The 16634-nt window shown below is 36.9% G+C and overlaps 1 protein-coding gene across 12 annotated transcripts in view; it reads left to right on the forward strand.

Moving 5' to 3' along the window:
* Nucleotides 1–16634, forward strand: part of QKI (QKI, KH domain containing RNA binding) — a 265388-nt gene that overhangs the window by 234859 nt on the left and 13895 nt on the right. For all 12 annotated transcript variants that reach the window (XM_006115173.4, XM_006115169.4, XM_006115175.3 and 9 more), the window contains one exon: nucleotides 13382–13469. In XM_006115173.4, coding sequence (XP_006115235.1) covers nucleotides 13382–13469 — 88 coding nt within the window. The remainder of the gene's footprint in view (nucleotides 1–13381; nucleotides 13470–16634) is intronic.

Genomic DNA, 16634 nt, shown 5'->3' on the forward strand with positions numbered 1-16634 from the left:
AAGCATGTGATCAGATAGGCCAGACCTAAGGATGATGTCTCATTCTGGCATAATCAGGTAGGGTCTGACAAAGAACCCTTCAAATTCTTAACTCCTTATACCCAAACAAATGCTGTCATTGTCATTTACTAACTTCAGATAAAACCAGTTTGAGACAGTTCACCCACATTTCCATTTTTCTTCTTTCTTCTCAAGGCCTTTCATCCCCACCTTCTTCCTAACCAACATTTTTCACTCCTGCATTTACATAGTCCTTACTTTTTCAGATAAGTGTGTAGGTTGGGAAGCTCCACTCTGGGTCATTTAAGACAAGTTTATTCTGTCTTATTTTAAACCAGATGTACCCACTCCTAACAATCAGAGGCCTTCTTTTTAGAAATTTTCCCTTATCTCATTAGTTATTCTTTTTAACCAGACATCTTCCCTAATTCATTCCTTCTGCCTTTTTAACTTACTATTTTCAAGGTCTTCCTTGTATAAGATAGTCAGGGCCTTTCTTTACAAAACATGTATTTCCTTAATCAAACTTAAACTAACTTTCATATTTAAATGCATATTTATCCTGCAATCACATGCAAAGATCACTACAAGAAAGGCTAAAAAAGTACACATTAAAAATGTTTTATAATTACATTGTGTATTATACAATGAAAGCTCCGCTTTCGAAAGTGAGATTGGAAGAAAAGCAAACTCCCACAATTTGCATATCCTCTTTCGATACTCTAACGTAATCTAGATGAGCCCTTGTAGTTGTACATTTGTGTTTTGGAGATATCCAAAATAGCATTCATAGTAAACATTTTTTAAAAAGTCTAAATACATTCATTTTCAAATAGGTCTTTTAGATACATTTGTTAGAACTTTCTTGTACTTCTACGTAATGCCAAATTTATATAGAAACAACTTTAAAGTTATGATTCAAACCAGCAGAGAAGACATCCACATCTTACTCTAATTCTTTTTGTAGGACAATGTAAATTAGTTTTCAAAGTTAACTGAATTTCTTGATTTTTCCAGTTCTTAACAATCTGAACTTTGCTTTTATTAGATTATAATATTAGCTAAATAAATCAGTAGATAGATAAAATAATATTACAGCTCAGGAAGAGCCATACAACCAAAGTAAGAGAATTCACTATATAAGGAATATTAGTTTTTCATTCTAGTGTTTTGAAAGGTTACTTGCTGACAATGAGGCACAGATTACAGCTCCATTTAAAAATAACGGAATGTAGTTAGCTGGTCACATGAGTGTGCAGTCATCTAGCCCTTTCAAGAAGGAGTGTTCTTCAAAGGCTCTTTGTTTACAGCCTGAGTTAGGCAGTTTTGAGTTCACACGATTTTCTCTGGAAAATAATCATTGGCTAGTCTGTTAGGAGCTGAAAAGAAAGCTCAATAAAGCTTTCTCCCTGGCAACACAGTGCCTTGAGCAGCTTGAGCCTTCAAATAGAAGGTCATATGATTGGCATATTTGTCCCCTAAAGAGAGGGCAAACAATTCTTTTATTTAAAAGTACTCTGTATTTTTAATCTGAGTGAATGCAGGTTTTAGCCAGCTGTAAGATGAGCTGTGAGTAGGCAGCTGAAACAGTACCATCATCTCATTCTGGTATTCATAAACTGTTACAGAGCAGTAAAACATTGAAGACAAATAGGACATACACATTTATTTAAAATATTCTTTATAATAGCTTATTTTGATGTTTTTTAATTATGCTGTTTAAATTGAGAACCAGTAAAATGTATATAGTACGTATCTGTTCAGTAAAGTATTGTGGAGGCAGAATGTTCGTGGTTTTCTAAGAATCTGGAAATAAATGTGAATTTTCAGTAATTTTCACATTTTTATAACTTTTTAGAATTAAGATTCATGTGCTGGGCATCAGAGGTATTTTTCATCTTTCAGATTTTTGTATTGGCCCCAGTTATGCCAGAAATTTAAGATTTGAGCTACTCATATACTTTTGTGCCTACAAATACTAAACAAAAAATACCTCTGTCTGAATGAAATTAAGATTCAAAACATAGAATCTACATACTACCACATATCTTGTATGCAGAAAAAGAAGGGAAATCTAGACAAAAGAATTAAATTCCACAATTAAATATCTTAAAAGATTGAAAATTTTCCCAAATAACTTTGGTTGGACAGTAGGAAAATATATTTATTCTAGTTATTAATGTTTTAAATTATTATGTCATATTCCTTCCCACTCTTCCTCATCCCTGCTTACCTTTTGCTGACCATGTAGCCAAGTCTATATGATAGCAACTGTAACTGAGAAGAGTGATGTTATGGAGTACTGTTATGACAGCTAGCTTCCATATATTGATAGGATTGCCAGATGGTTCATTAATCTGCATCTGGAATAAAATATCTCTTGCCTTTTCTGTGGAAATATGATTAAAATCTGTAAATTTTGCCACCCAAAAGGATCTATAAACTTGGTCATATTCCAGTACCATATTGAGAATCAATGACTCTATTAATATACTAAAACAGCTGCACAGAGGAAAGCAGCAAAATTCACTGGAAGATAGATGGCAGTAGAGTGTGAAATGTTTGCACCAAAATGCTAGTTTAGAAAAAATGAACTGAAAAATTAGCTTTCATGGTCTTGCTACACCAAGGGGAAGATTCATCTGCAGTCAATGCAGATATACCTGTCCCTTTAATAATAAAGTCTTGAGTGGTTAAAGAAATATATGTGACAATGGGATCAGAATTGACTTATGTGCAAATATTTAATTGTAGTGGGCCATCACAAATTTTTATGAACAAACCACCTTTTAAGTAGTCCTTTTTTTTTTTTTTTTTTTTTTTTTAATAATTAACCTCTTTTTTGCTAGTAGGTGTTCGTTTGCTTGTAGATTTTGGAGTTTGGTTACTTTTAATTTTAAGAAAAACTTAACAATCATGAGCTTTCATGGGCTCAACCCACTTCTTCAGATGACCGGAGTGCTGTGATACCATCTACATGTTCTGTTAGTCTTTAAGGTGCTACTAGACTATTTGTTGTTTTAAAAGTTGTTCCTGTTACAGACTAACTCAGCTACCCCTCTGAAGCTTTTAATTGTAGGTTAAGTTAAATGTGTTTTGAATTAATCTGTCCCCATTTTTTTTCATGATACTACATCCGTGCAGTTGTTCAAAAGACATCCAAGACTAGAATACCATCATTGGTGTTGCACAGGTCAAGCATAATTTGTTGTATTCAGATTTTTATACCACACATATTGTGGTATATGGATTGTATTGGCAGAGTTATATGTGAAAAAGCTTCCAACCACTACCTGTGTGTAGGTGGTATGATACCTCATTGAATCTGGTTATTAGTTCATCCCGTTTTTTAAAAAAAATCACTCAGTACATTATGCATAATTGGGTTAAAAAACTTTTAAAGTAATCCCCATATGGGCAATCCACTGTCCCTGTACTTGTGTGTCTAATTGGAGAACGTAGGTAGCAGTATCCATTTAACTAGCAAATGCACCTTTCCTTTCTTATGGTCTGAGTCAGACTTCCTAGCATTGCACAAGCAAACCGCCCCCAGTTACTTCTCAACTATCCTTGTACCGAGAAAGTAATAGTCCAGTTTGTTTGTTTACTTCAATTTATATTTAATAGGATATAGTTTAAGTTGCTATTCCTTTTGCAATACTTCTAGGGCTCCCTCTTTTTTTTTTTTAATCCATTTTTCCTAAACTTTGTTGTATGATCAGATGATCACTCCCATTGGGGCATGCCCAGTGCCCCTGGCTTCAAAAGGTGCCTATTCTACAGTGAGGCAATTCCCACGACAGATGGACACTCTCAGAGAGTCATTCTGCAGTAGTGTATTTTCTGCCAGCAGCTGAAAACTAAATGCTGGAAGAACTGAGAGCAAAGCTAACACTTTTCCTAATGGAGTGTGCCCTTAAACTGGCATGTGACTCTGGTCCTGAGCCCTCTCCAGGATGAAAATAGGCTCCAGAGCCATCAACCTCCAGAGAAAGAATAGCTAAGAAAGTCATTTTGACTCTCCCCACAAAGCCTCTTGATCAGCCAGAGGAGATCCTCCATGCACTCCTTCACGTTGGCACCAATAGCACTGAGATACAGTACCCAAAATAAATAGGGACCTCCAAAGGCATGCTCCTCTCTAATGCCTAAAAACTTGAGGGGCTCCGAAGTAAAGACAGTTCTGGATCTACAAAATTAGTGCCAACAGAAATGTCCTGAGCAGTGAGTGCTTCAAAGCAGAGTTAATCTAAATGCGTCTACCATGAGAAACCATTAATCCCTGATGGTATTGAATGCAACAGTGTTATCACAGGAGTTCTGCTTCTGTGGTAGCTGCAGATTCTCCCACAGAAGTGACAGGTATAATCTTGGAAGAGACTCAGTTGTTGGCTGTAGTGGCATTCTTATAAGAAACCCATGGGGTATTTTTGGGGTGGAAAGTAATGTGCCATAATTATTGAGAACATAATGCATATCTCAGCATATGCATATCCACATGTATGCTCATGCTGTCAGAGCTTGGACCAACCTAGTGGTTAGTTCGTGCCCTTGTTCTCTCGGTCACAATTCTGATGCTCCAAGGCTGATGGCAGGATGAACCTAGAGAATCGTTGCAAAGCTGCTTGCTCTTATAGTCCTTAGCTCTCATTTGAGTCTATGGGTGTTGCAATCAATCATATTTACACAAATATTTATCATCTTTGAACATTTGAGCTTTCAGGGAATTATCCCATATGGGCTTTAGGTTATCTGTCCATTCCCAAGGGGGGTGGGGGACGCTTGCTTCACTCTAGCGTCATCAATCTACTCTCATCATGACAGGAGTATTTACATGATCTTCCAGCACCTCCAAGGTCCTCACTCACCCTTTTGGTACATCTGAGCCTACAAATGATTTTTGAACTTACCTAATTAACATACACATTCTTCATTCATACCCAAACACTATCACTACTAACTACAGCACTATTTGTAATTACAAATTGCAGAGTTCTGCAACATCTATCACTTACATCAACACGCTCTATAATATATGGTCCTATAATTAATCACTACGATTATTCCGGTCTTTCTGCCAATGCATCTTCACCAATGGCACTGAGGCTGTTCCTTTCAGGTAACCAGAAATGCTGGCTGGCAGAGAATCGCAAGCATACTACTATTTATATTGCAAACATTTTATAACATGTAATTTTGCTAACATTTAACATTTAATTTTTATTATGCCCTTCTTTCCTCTTCTTTTGCTTTTCTGCCTTAAGAGCAATTCTATTCTCCTCAAAGTGAGCTGTGGCTTGATGTAGGCGTGGCATTACTGTATTCTGTTCCCCGCCAATTGTTCACAGTTTGTTGGATTGAAGTCTCCCTTAACATATACTTTCAGTATTTATTTAAAACACTTCTGCTGCCCTTCTTCCCTGACTTAAAACTGAGAACAGAGTATTTGCCTTGGGAGGCAAGTATCAGGCATGTGTACACAGTGGCCATCCCAGTAGAGTTGGAATTTCATGACCTCCGTTTTTGCACTGTTGATGTTGGCTGCACAGAGAATCCTGATGATGTTAGTGCGTCAGTCTTCCTAGCTGAACCTGAGAATCCTCCTGAGGCAGCGCTGCTGGAACTACTCTAGCCGCTGGAGATGTAGGTTATCGAGGCTTCACATCCATAGAGAAGGGTGGGGGTTACAACTGCCTTGTAAACGGAGATCTTCATGCCTGTTTGTGTAGGTCCCTATAATTGAAGATTGATTTGAGTAGTCTTGTTTGAGTAATGGCATGCTAGACTTCTTCAGAAAGTGGGCGATCAACATGGTGTTTTATTCCTGAGCATTGTGGAATAAACTAGATGGTGTCTTCAGAGAAAACAAGGCTATTTTGTCACTATAGCAGTGATTATGAGGACAAGCACTGTCTGCCCAGAGACTAATTGGATATCTGGTTGATTCATTCAGTCTCTATCTAAATTCTTCTATTCACCTTCCTTCCCCTCTGCTTCAGATCTTATTTCATTTGCAATAAAAAGAGGAACTCAAAGCAATGCACAGGTGCGATACAATGGAAACTATTTGCTAATAATCTGCAGTTTCATGTACATGAAGCACATATGTACACATGTGAAACACACATACGGACCACACATCTCAAACAATTCCAGTTACAGGTAATTGACCTCCATATAAATCAGAACAAAGGTTTAACTTTGGAGGTCTCTAGCTATGTTCTTGATAAGCAGGAGGATCATCTAGATCATATTAATGCTAGTTAGTTACCAAATTTGGATCTTTATTAAAAGAATGTGGAGTGATTGTTCTGAAAACATTTTGAGTAGACGCAGTGTATGTAGATTTTTTTTTTTACTTTCTAGCTTTCAAGTTAGTGTTCTCTCTATACATGCTATGAAAGACACATCTTCTTCTAAGTCAGTGGTCACCAACCAGTAGATCTTGGTGCCTCCGACAGGTGATCCTGACTGGTTTGGCAGGGAAACTATCAAGTGCCAGCACTTCAGCTGCCCCTCCCCCACTGCCCTGCTGCTCCTGCCCAGACCCCTGGAGCTGCCTCCTTGTTGTGCAGGGTAGGGAAGATGATGTCACTCTATCCCCTTCTCCTGTGCTCCATCTTCACAAAGTGAGGAAGGTGGGGTCTCGGAGAAGGAGGCGGGGCAGGGGTATTTGGGTTTGAGAGAGATCCTGGACTGACTTAAATTCAAAAAGTGAACTTGTGCTTAAAAAGGTTGGAGACCACTGATCTAAGTTTTGACTAAGGTCCCTTAATACACGTGGTATCTATACATTTGTGTTCTCTTTCTTTCTCTCTCTTGTTACAAGTGGGGGGAGGAGAAGATTGGTCTGTTCAGAAGTTTTAGTGAGTTACAGAGCATATGGCAGTATATCTTTAGCATGAAGGGCCAAACTGCTGTTCATGCCAAGAACTGTGGAATTTAAAGATGAGCCCTTAATGTTTTTGCAACATGCTGAAGGAGTGTCAGTACAAAGCAAATCTACTTACACAGGTCACAGAGAATGTACACTGAGGTTGTTTTTTTCCTTTCCGTGGCCCTCTAGGATTCATTCTCTTCATAATAGAGAAGACAAAGTCTAGGTTCCAGTGTATTCCCGCGCAGTTTATAAAAATGTGATTCACACTGTTTTTCTGTACCTTATCTTGCTTTACTTGTTACAGAAACAAAAAAGAGACTCTTGAAAATGTTGCTGCTAGTCCAAGTATCATGATTAAATGGAACTATGTCAGATAGGGTGATGGGAAATGTAAGAAGATATGCTGCCTTTTTTCCCCTGGTGTATCTTTAACATTATGACCAATGAATTTGTCAAGTGAAATAGCACAGTATTCTTTGCATATCATTTGAACTGAGAGCTTGCTTTGAAGAAGATAAGCAGGCTGTGTTGCCTAGAAAAAATAATGACACTAATTTATCTTTGCCTGTCTGCCTAGGCATAGTAGTCTGCCTCAGTGTTGAAAAGGAAATTGAGAAATAACTGAGCCATCCCATATACCTTTTAAACACTACAGTTCTGCTTATGGTATTCTGAGCTTCTCTAACAGTGCTTAGATGTATGAATGTCAGAGAGTGCAGAATTCACATTCATCTGCAGATTTGACACTGTTTCCCTGGGCTTGAACAAAGACATTAACTGGATGTCACATTATAAAGCCAGTCATCCCTGCAATTTAACACCTCATTTTTTACATCAAAAGGTAAGTATGGGACACTTCCAGCCCACTTAATTAGCCTCATTAGCACTGGTCCTACAATTGACAGTTACCTTTTTATCGCTTATAAATTCTGGGTTTCTGTTGTTTCTCTCTAGCTCATCAAATTTGTTAGTCCCTAAGGTGCCAGAGGACAACTTGTTGTTTTTAGATGTGTCGTGTTCATTTATTTTACGTTGAGCCTCAACGGTGTTTGGAGAAGCACCATGAGATTCAGGGAACTGGAAAAGAGTTCCTGCTGGGGCAAAATGAGTCTCCTATACTGGCACATCCTTTCTAATGTATCCATGGTCTTATTGAGGCCTGTAAGTAATATATATTTTTTAAAAATAACCAAGTACATGTTCGTGTCCCCCCCATGATCAATCACTCCTCTGGAGAAATGTTTTATTTTCTGGATCTAGGAAAAAAGTGCACAGTGACAAGTCTTGGTATGTATGCCAGAGTTTGTTTTTTGTTAACATGAAAATAACAAAAATTGAAATTGAAAAGTGGTTTTTTGAGTAAAATACTTGATTAACATTTTCTTCTTATAAATAAAGCAGCCAGACATAAAAGATAGTCAATCTGAAATTTGATGCTATATAGTAAAATGAATCAACGTAATAACTAAACAAAACTGCTGATGTATTCAAATTCAGATCTTTAAAAAGAGAAACTTTTTTCTCTTATGACTTTCTCGGCATATCCTATTTTATTGACTATTATTTAAGATTTCAGCGCTTAGATACTATAGAAAACGATGAGAGAATGCAATGAGGTCTCTGAAGCAGTACAAGCAAAGGCAGTAGCTCTTCAAGTGTACAATGAATTTTTACTCATGTATACTTTAGCTTCAGTAATTCTAACCGCTTTTAACCCTTAATCTTTTACAAGTCCCATATTCACGGCTGAAATCGAAGTTTAAAAAAAACAACCACGTGTACGTCTAGGAATCTGCAGTATACTGTGTTAAGGTTATTTCTTTATAGATTATGAATGGAAGGTTTTTGCCCATGAATGGAAACATTCATGTGTAAAGGATGTTTGACTAGTGCATAGTATGTTTGAAATACTTACTGATCTACAAGTGAATTGCAGTGGAACATTTTTCTTTGTCAGCTAGAAAAAAAGCATTCCACAGCATATTGTATCAAAAAGAGTTTCATAGTTCTGGCATACAAGCTGAAATTTAGTTCACTGTAGTAGTAGATAGCAGATGCAGGGAAAGATATAGGCTCACAAACCCTTTTGGGCCAGAGGGGCCCATTGGATAAGAAAAATAAGTTCTGCATTAGCAAATTGTTTCCTGCAGATGCTGCATTTTAACTGAACTTTTTCAGAAATATCTACAGTTGGCATTGTCTGCAGCACATATTCATTGAATTGGTCAGATACCTGAATATGTCACAGAAATGCATTTTTAAGAGCGTCTCTTTTTTTTTAATGTATTCTCTTTAGATGGATAAAGCTGTTTGTATGAAAGTAATGTGAAGATAAAGGGTTTGAATAACTTTTTTATTATTCCAGGAAAAAGTGCAGCATTTTTTAGTTTTTATTAATACAGGTTGCACCTTTTGTAAACTGGGACTCTCTGGTCTAGCAACATCTGTGGTGCACAGATGTTCCAGGATCAGTGTGTCCTGGCATGCTACAGGATGGGCTGGGAGCCCAGAGCTATGTGGGGGTGGGGTGATGTGCAACTCACCTGAGCTGGGAAGCCCGATATACGTGGCTCAGCTGAACTGTAGGGGGGAATCAAGAAGCCCAGTGGGGGCAGTTGGCAGCCAGCCAGAAATGACCTCCCCTGGTCCAGAAAAATCCCTTATCAGGGACCAGTCATATCCTGAAGGCCCAGGGCGGTCCAACCTGTACGTGTTCTCCATAGCTGGGAAATTTGCTATTCCATTTGACATTTTGTAAGCTAGTTAATGAGTTGCTCTGCATATTTGCATATTCTCATAATGTATGGTCAACACACCCTGCCTCAAGCAGTGGTGAGGAAGGACATGCACAAAATTTAACAGTTGTAGGTCAGAGGGGTGGCTGGGAGGTTGGTAAAGCATGACTGGATATTTCAGTTCAGCTACTCACACTACTAAAACAGCTTAATCTTAGGTTTAGTGGTGGTCAGTAATTTATTATGTTTCTTTAAAATTTCATAAAAAGTATCTATTTACTATTATAGGCATTTGTTCAATACCGATTAGAGAGAGAGATGGTAACATAGCATTAATAACCATAATTTATAAGATCTTCTTTCTAGTCCTCTTCTATCCAAAAGGCAAGAATTCTAAACTCAGATGCTTGCAATAACATAAAATTTTTATATTCACAACAGAAATGATTAAATAAGTTTTCTGCAGTTTCTAACACCAGCTTCATAGATACTAATAATTTTGGGATCCCTGTTATAAGTGAGTAGCCAGCTATCGATAGCATTTTTAGCACTGTGCATGTTAGACTTGCTCTGACAGTTAGATGACATGCTGCTTAAAATGCAGTTGGTAGCTCCTGACATTGCTACGGGGTAGCTGAACTGCAGTTAGCATCAGTGAGAAATTGTTAGCAAAATGTAAACAAGACTTAGTGTACTTTCCCTCAATATATATTGTATCTTATTAAAAATTCCTACCTACATTCCTTCGGTCTTTTTGCATTCAGTAAGGAGTCTTGAATGCTCTTATTACAAAGAGATGTTTCAAGGTAAGTAAGGTACCATTTAAAATGTTTTATTACTTAATCAGCACGTTATATTGTACCTGGGAAATACAAGGGTAACAGTGAAGAATTAAGAGCATGAAAGGCTTAAGTGAATCACTTGAGCTTAAACTAAGAAATGCAAATCTGGCTTTAAGTGCCCTTATTGATGTTTGCTTAAAGCAGATTCTTCTCTGTACAAATGACTGGGCTTTGTTGTAGATACTGAACAGGTAGCGTTCTGTCCCTTTAGAGTTTGCCTTTGTATCCTTGATGCAACCCCTCATTGCTTCAGCAGAGTGCCTGCAGAAATGCCTGGAGCTAAAATAGCTTGCATCAGTGTGTCTCATTTGATCAGCTGTGAAGAGAGAGGACAGGTCAGACAACAGCACATGCCCATTTCTGCATACTGTGACACTAAAACTACTAGAGTCTCTGGCAGCTGAAGAATAAGGGCCAATGAAACTGGAATGGAGGATTTGATAGCACAGGATGTGTGGGCACACAAAATGGCCCTGAACACTTTTGTACTTGGCAGTTTGAAAAGATGTGGCAAGCAACAAAGTTATACGATGCATAATCAACTACAGGTCATTAAACTGTACAGGTAGAGCAATACAGTAATAAGATAACCACCTATGCCTAAAGGTGATAGCATTATGTAATAAACAGTGCCATCTTCTGGGAAGAGTTGGAATCATGCCCATGTGACTAGTTCTTCTGAAGTTTTATTCAGGTGTTTTTTTTCTTTTGAACATAATACACTGCTTAAAAATTCAAACTAAAATGGGAAAAAGCTGCTGATGTGGCATTAATGTTCCAGATCCTACAACAGTGAAGTACCACGTACAAGTAGACATATCACATTTCTTTTCAAGCAGAAATTTAAAATAAAGTAACAAAAATGTAGGAGGGCAAACCATGTTCAGTTTGGTTTAAATTGCCAATATTCCATCCAGCTTTAAATCTCCAAGAGAGTGTAGTAGTTATTGAAGCATTGTTAAATTATATGGTGGTGACCTGGCATGCTATTCTATAATCAAATATACACAACTGTCTAATCTTCAATAACAAGTATTTTGCTACCTGGATTGTGGAATGTAAGTTACGAAAATGGTAGTATTTCTGCTAATGCAAGTATGTGGCATAAATATTGGGAAATTTGTTATTGCAGATTAGACAAAAGTACTATTTTTTTTCTTAGCAAGTGAAAAAGCAAACTTTTATGAGTAGCTTTTACATTTAGACAGCAGCAAGGTACTAAAAGAAAGATTCTAGAGCTATTATATGATCACATTTCAACACACTGGGAAACTAGACTGAATGTATTAAGTGTCTCTTCAGGATATCAGAAGACAATTTCTTAGAACAAAGCACATGAAACATTACAAGTTTCACCTATTGTTATTGAGTTATACAGAGTATCCAAACCCCTTCTCTTTTTCCTTCATTTACTTTTCAGTGAGAATAATTAACAATATTGTTGACCATGAGATTCATATGGAGGGGAGACCTAGACTCAGAGCCTAATTCTGACACTAACAAAAATGGCACTTTACTACAGCTATCCCCTAATTGGAAAATGTGTGTATGGCAATACAATTTAATTTATACCTGTTCATTGTTTAGTGAGAGTACAAAAACAAAGATAGTTAGATATTCTTTGGGAACCAAATTCCAGATCAGGTATAAACCAATATAATTTTTTTCTGAAATCAGTAAATGTTGTGCTCATTTTTACCAGGGCTGATTTGGGTTTGGTGCTTGGATAAATCCAGCAAAATATTTCACATTGACTTCAGTAGGATTAATTCTATACTTAAAATTAAGTTTGTGCTTAAATGTTTTGCATGACTGAGGCCTAGTTTGGAGGTAGTGAAGTTGATTTATTGTTATACAATCTCTTGTTAGTTACTTTCTACAGGTTGAACCTCTCTAGTCTGGCACCCTCGGGACCTGACCAGTTCTGAACCAGAGAATTTTCCATACCACGGGAGGTCAATATTGTCTATCAGCATTACCAAAACTTTCACTGCCTACTGGACTGTTAGAGGACATTTAGGAGTAAATTAGAGCTAAATAACACACAACGCTGAGAGCTAGGGCTGGTAGCTGTAAACAAACTTTATGGGACCGCAAGAAACTTGGCCACACCCATGGAAAGTGGACATTCAGCTAACTAAAATCATTCCAGACTACTGAGGTTTCCGGGCCAGAGAGTTCTGGACTAAAGAGGTTCAAACTGTAGTATATTCATCTTTCTAACCCCCAGCCTTCAGATCACACAGGTTTGGCATTCAATTAGGAGTACAAAATGAGTGCAAGTCGTACTGCTTTGCTACTTAATTTTGTTTTGTGACCAGTTTACATCAGCATTTTACATCACTGCTGAATTTCATAGACCTTGTACCAACTTACCTGCATGCTATATTTAACCTATTTGAATCCAGAATTTGAAGCTGGCTGCAGATATGAACATTGACTTTTAACAGTTGGAGACTTCATAATCAGAATAACTGCCCAAATTATTTCTTTGTATGTAATATTCAATATTGTGCATAATGAAGCACGCTAATACAAGCCCCAATAATTTAGTATTTGCATTTTTTGTCATTTAGTCTACCAACCAAGTATCTGCCACAGGTATTTGGAAGTTAGTACCTTTTCATTTAAAATCTTAAAATCATCTTTCAAACAGAGATTTAAACTTTAGCTCTATTTTTGTAATTTTTTGGTTTTTTGTTTACTTTTATCTGATATCCAGTATCAATTGTTGGAGGGCTACTTACACTTCTAATGCTTTCAGATAAATGGAAGTAAACATTCCCATAAGATTTATGTGTAATATGAATGTTTATTTCCATTCACCTTCAGAGAAATGTCTGTTTTCCTCTCTCTCAAGTCATATGCACAGGATTGGTTGATAAAACATTATTCTAACTTTCTTTCCTATTTTTCGTATGCAGGCAGAAGGAGAAGACAGCCTTAAAAAGATGCAACTAATGGAACTTGCAATTCTGAATGGCACCTACAGAGACGCCAACATCAAATCACGTAAGCATGACACAATTCTAGGAGCCAGTAGGAAAGCAGTTTCCACAGGTTTTGTTTCCCAATATTTCTCCTTTTGACTAATGCACTGATGCATATCTGTTGAAGAGACTGAGACAGTGCCATTAGTACTTTTGCAAGGCATATTGACTTTTTTCCTGTCAGTATGTCTGTATTGAAACATTTTTCAGCGAGTTTTTTTATTTTTTCATCTTGATCAAAGTTCAGCCCTAAAAGCTAGCTTTTAAGGCTGTGGCTTCACTTAAAGCATTACAATTGCACAGCTGTTCCACTGTAGAAATTCAGTATAGATGTTTTGTACAGAAACACAGTGAGTTCTCCCATTACTACAGGTATTCATTCCATCTCCCTGAGATAAGGTTGACAGAAGAATTTTCCCTCAATATGGCACAAACTTCATCAGCGACTGGGTCAGCTCAATGATATCTATCAGGAATGTGGATTTTTAACACCCATGAGGCAGACAGCTATGTCCATGTAATTTTTCAATGTAGACCAGCTCTCTTATGTTTACAAACTGTAGAAGCTGTTGTATTCCTCATAATTTTTGGTTTTTATTTCTCTGTAAAAGAAGAAAGATTCACTTTTTTTAGAGAGATTTAAGTAAATATAACTGGTTCAAGATAATGTAAATAACATATTCTATATTGTATACCTTCCTGTCATCTTGCTTGCATGTTTACCCCAATGTTGTTTTTTCAGTGGTTCTTCAACTAATTTCACATGCAGGTTCACAGAGATCAGTGGAGTGATGAGCCCTTTTGTAACAGTTCTTATTCCATTAGATTGCTTTGAGCATGCATGTACATACAGTTTTATACTTGAAACTGAATGGCATGTATTTGGTTATCAGAGTACCTGTTACATGTGCCTACTATTCTTTGATATAAACTCTTCATGTTAGAATATAAAAGCTTGTTAATAAAAACTCAGATTTTAAAATAATTCCCAAATCTTTACTCTCAGAGATACAGGTGTCAAATTTAAGCAGTCATGTCATCTTTTTCACTAAGGGCATACTGATATTTGCAAAATATTGCCCTTATACATGTGGATTTATATTACAATTTTTAATGAATGGTCATGTGCAAAACAAACCAATGAGAGCTGTAATACCAGTTTGGTTTAACTACTTGAACATCTTCAGATGAGATCTGATTAAGGTAACCTGAAGAGAGAGAGAAATTGGACTGGTACCTTTTTTCTGATTTCTGAATTTTTTAATTAAATCTTTAAAAGCTTAAGATAGAATAGGGGCCTGCTTTTTCTTTCTCTCTCTCTCCCTCCCCCCCCCCCCCCCCCTTAAAATCTGTTAGTAATGTCAAATCTTTCTTCACTGTTTTGAAGGACCCAGATTTTGTGAAGGCAAAAGTTTTCCATAATCAAAGGAGCCGATTACTTAATCTTAACGAAAGAGCTTTTCTTCCTACTGTATATTTTGGCATTTGAAATAAATGTGTTTTAATAAAAACAAGCATAGCAGTTTTGAACATCGTGAATAATAAACCTGGTTCTGACACTCAGGTTTCAGTTACTTGATATCTGTGGATTGTAGGCTTTTTCTAAACAAATTTGCACAATTCAGATTAGTCTACACGTGAGCTCTTGGCCTAGTCTACTCACAAAGGCTATACTGATTTAACTATAATGGTATAGTTAAAAAGGTATGACTCCCCAAGAACATGTCTACAATTAAAACTTACTCCAGTATAAACTATATTTATCAGACATGAAGGGAAAAAACATCCATTGCCAACACAGTTGTGGGGACAAAACCCCCACATACATACAATTGTGCAGAAATAAGAGTGCTTCACTTAGCAGAGCTAATGTTGTTCAAGGAGGTGTTTGGTCCTTCACTGGCAGAAAGTTTGTTATACATTTGTGTCTGCAGTAGAGGGCTAAGCCAGCATTACACTCTGTAATTCAGGCTTATCTATACTAGTCCTTACCCTTGATCTACTATGTCATTTCAGCTACACAAATAGTGTAGCTGAAGTTGACATACTTATCATGGTGTCTTGTGTGCAGGAAGGTCAGCAGGGACTGCTCTCCTGTTGACTCCAGCTACTCTTCTTGTTCTGTTGGAGTCAGCAGGAGAGCGTTTGGAGATCAAATCGATGGCCAATGGATCAATCACTGGAGAAAAGCCTGTAGACATAGGCCTAGTGGGTTGCAGTTTTAATTATATTAAAGGGCTTATACCATTGTAGCTTCTTTTTGTTTGTAAAGGGTGTTAAGCTATTTTGGTATAACTATGTTCACACTAGGTTTTTACTGATATAGGTGGTTAAAATATAACACTCCAAATCAAAATAATTATACCATGCGCAGATCGCTCTGCGCCGGCTCTTCCGGGTTGTAGTCTACTCGCCACAGGCGAGTAGATTACATTATTTGTCGAGCCCGGCCATGTGTAGACCAGGCCTAGATTGGATACTTTTTACACCTTCTATTATTTTTCTGTTATTTTTTTAATAAACCAGACATTAAATCAGTTTAATTAAACTGGTACAACCCCGCTTTGAATACTTGTATTGGTTTCAGTGGCCCAAACAGAGCTTAAAACTGTTTCTAATTGACTTCAGGTTAAACCAAAATAAGTGTGCCCATGGAGCCAGTTTAATTAGAGCTTCTTCAAATTTTCAATTTTTTTCATCTGAACAATTTCTAACATTATTTTGAATAGACACTTTGAAGTGTGACAGATTTTTTTCATTTTGACTTAACAGAAGCCTGCAAATCCAGAAGCAAAATTGGAAATCAGAAATTTCTCATTTTCAACAAAATAAAATTTAAGACTACATGAAATACTTTATTTTCATTTCAGAAATTTCCACAGAAAATGTGAAAAATTTCTGAATAATTCCAAAGGCCATATTTTTCATTGACATATTTTCCAGGAAAATGTTGGATTTTCCAACCAGCTGCAGGTTTAAGTAAATCAGTTTAAAAGTACTGTTTAAGTACAATCATTGGAATTCTGCATTTAGACAAGCCCGTAAAATCTAAGCTTGAGGATTGACCACCTGATAAGTTTTCCAACCTGTGTACATTGGTCAGTGCTAACCCTTTTTAAACAGTATTTAATTTTAATGTTTTAGGTTCACATTCTTTTAAAATACTTTTTTCCTCTAACCTACGCTT

This window comes from Pelodiscus sinensis, chromosome 3, assembly GCF_049634645.1.
Source record: "Pelodiscus sinensis isolate JC-2024 chromosome 3, ASM4963464v1, whole genome shotgun sequence".
Classification (NCBI taxonomy): domain Eukaryota; kingdom Metazoa; phylum Chordata; order Testudines; family Trionychidae; genus Pelodiscus; species Pelodiscus sinensis.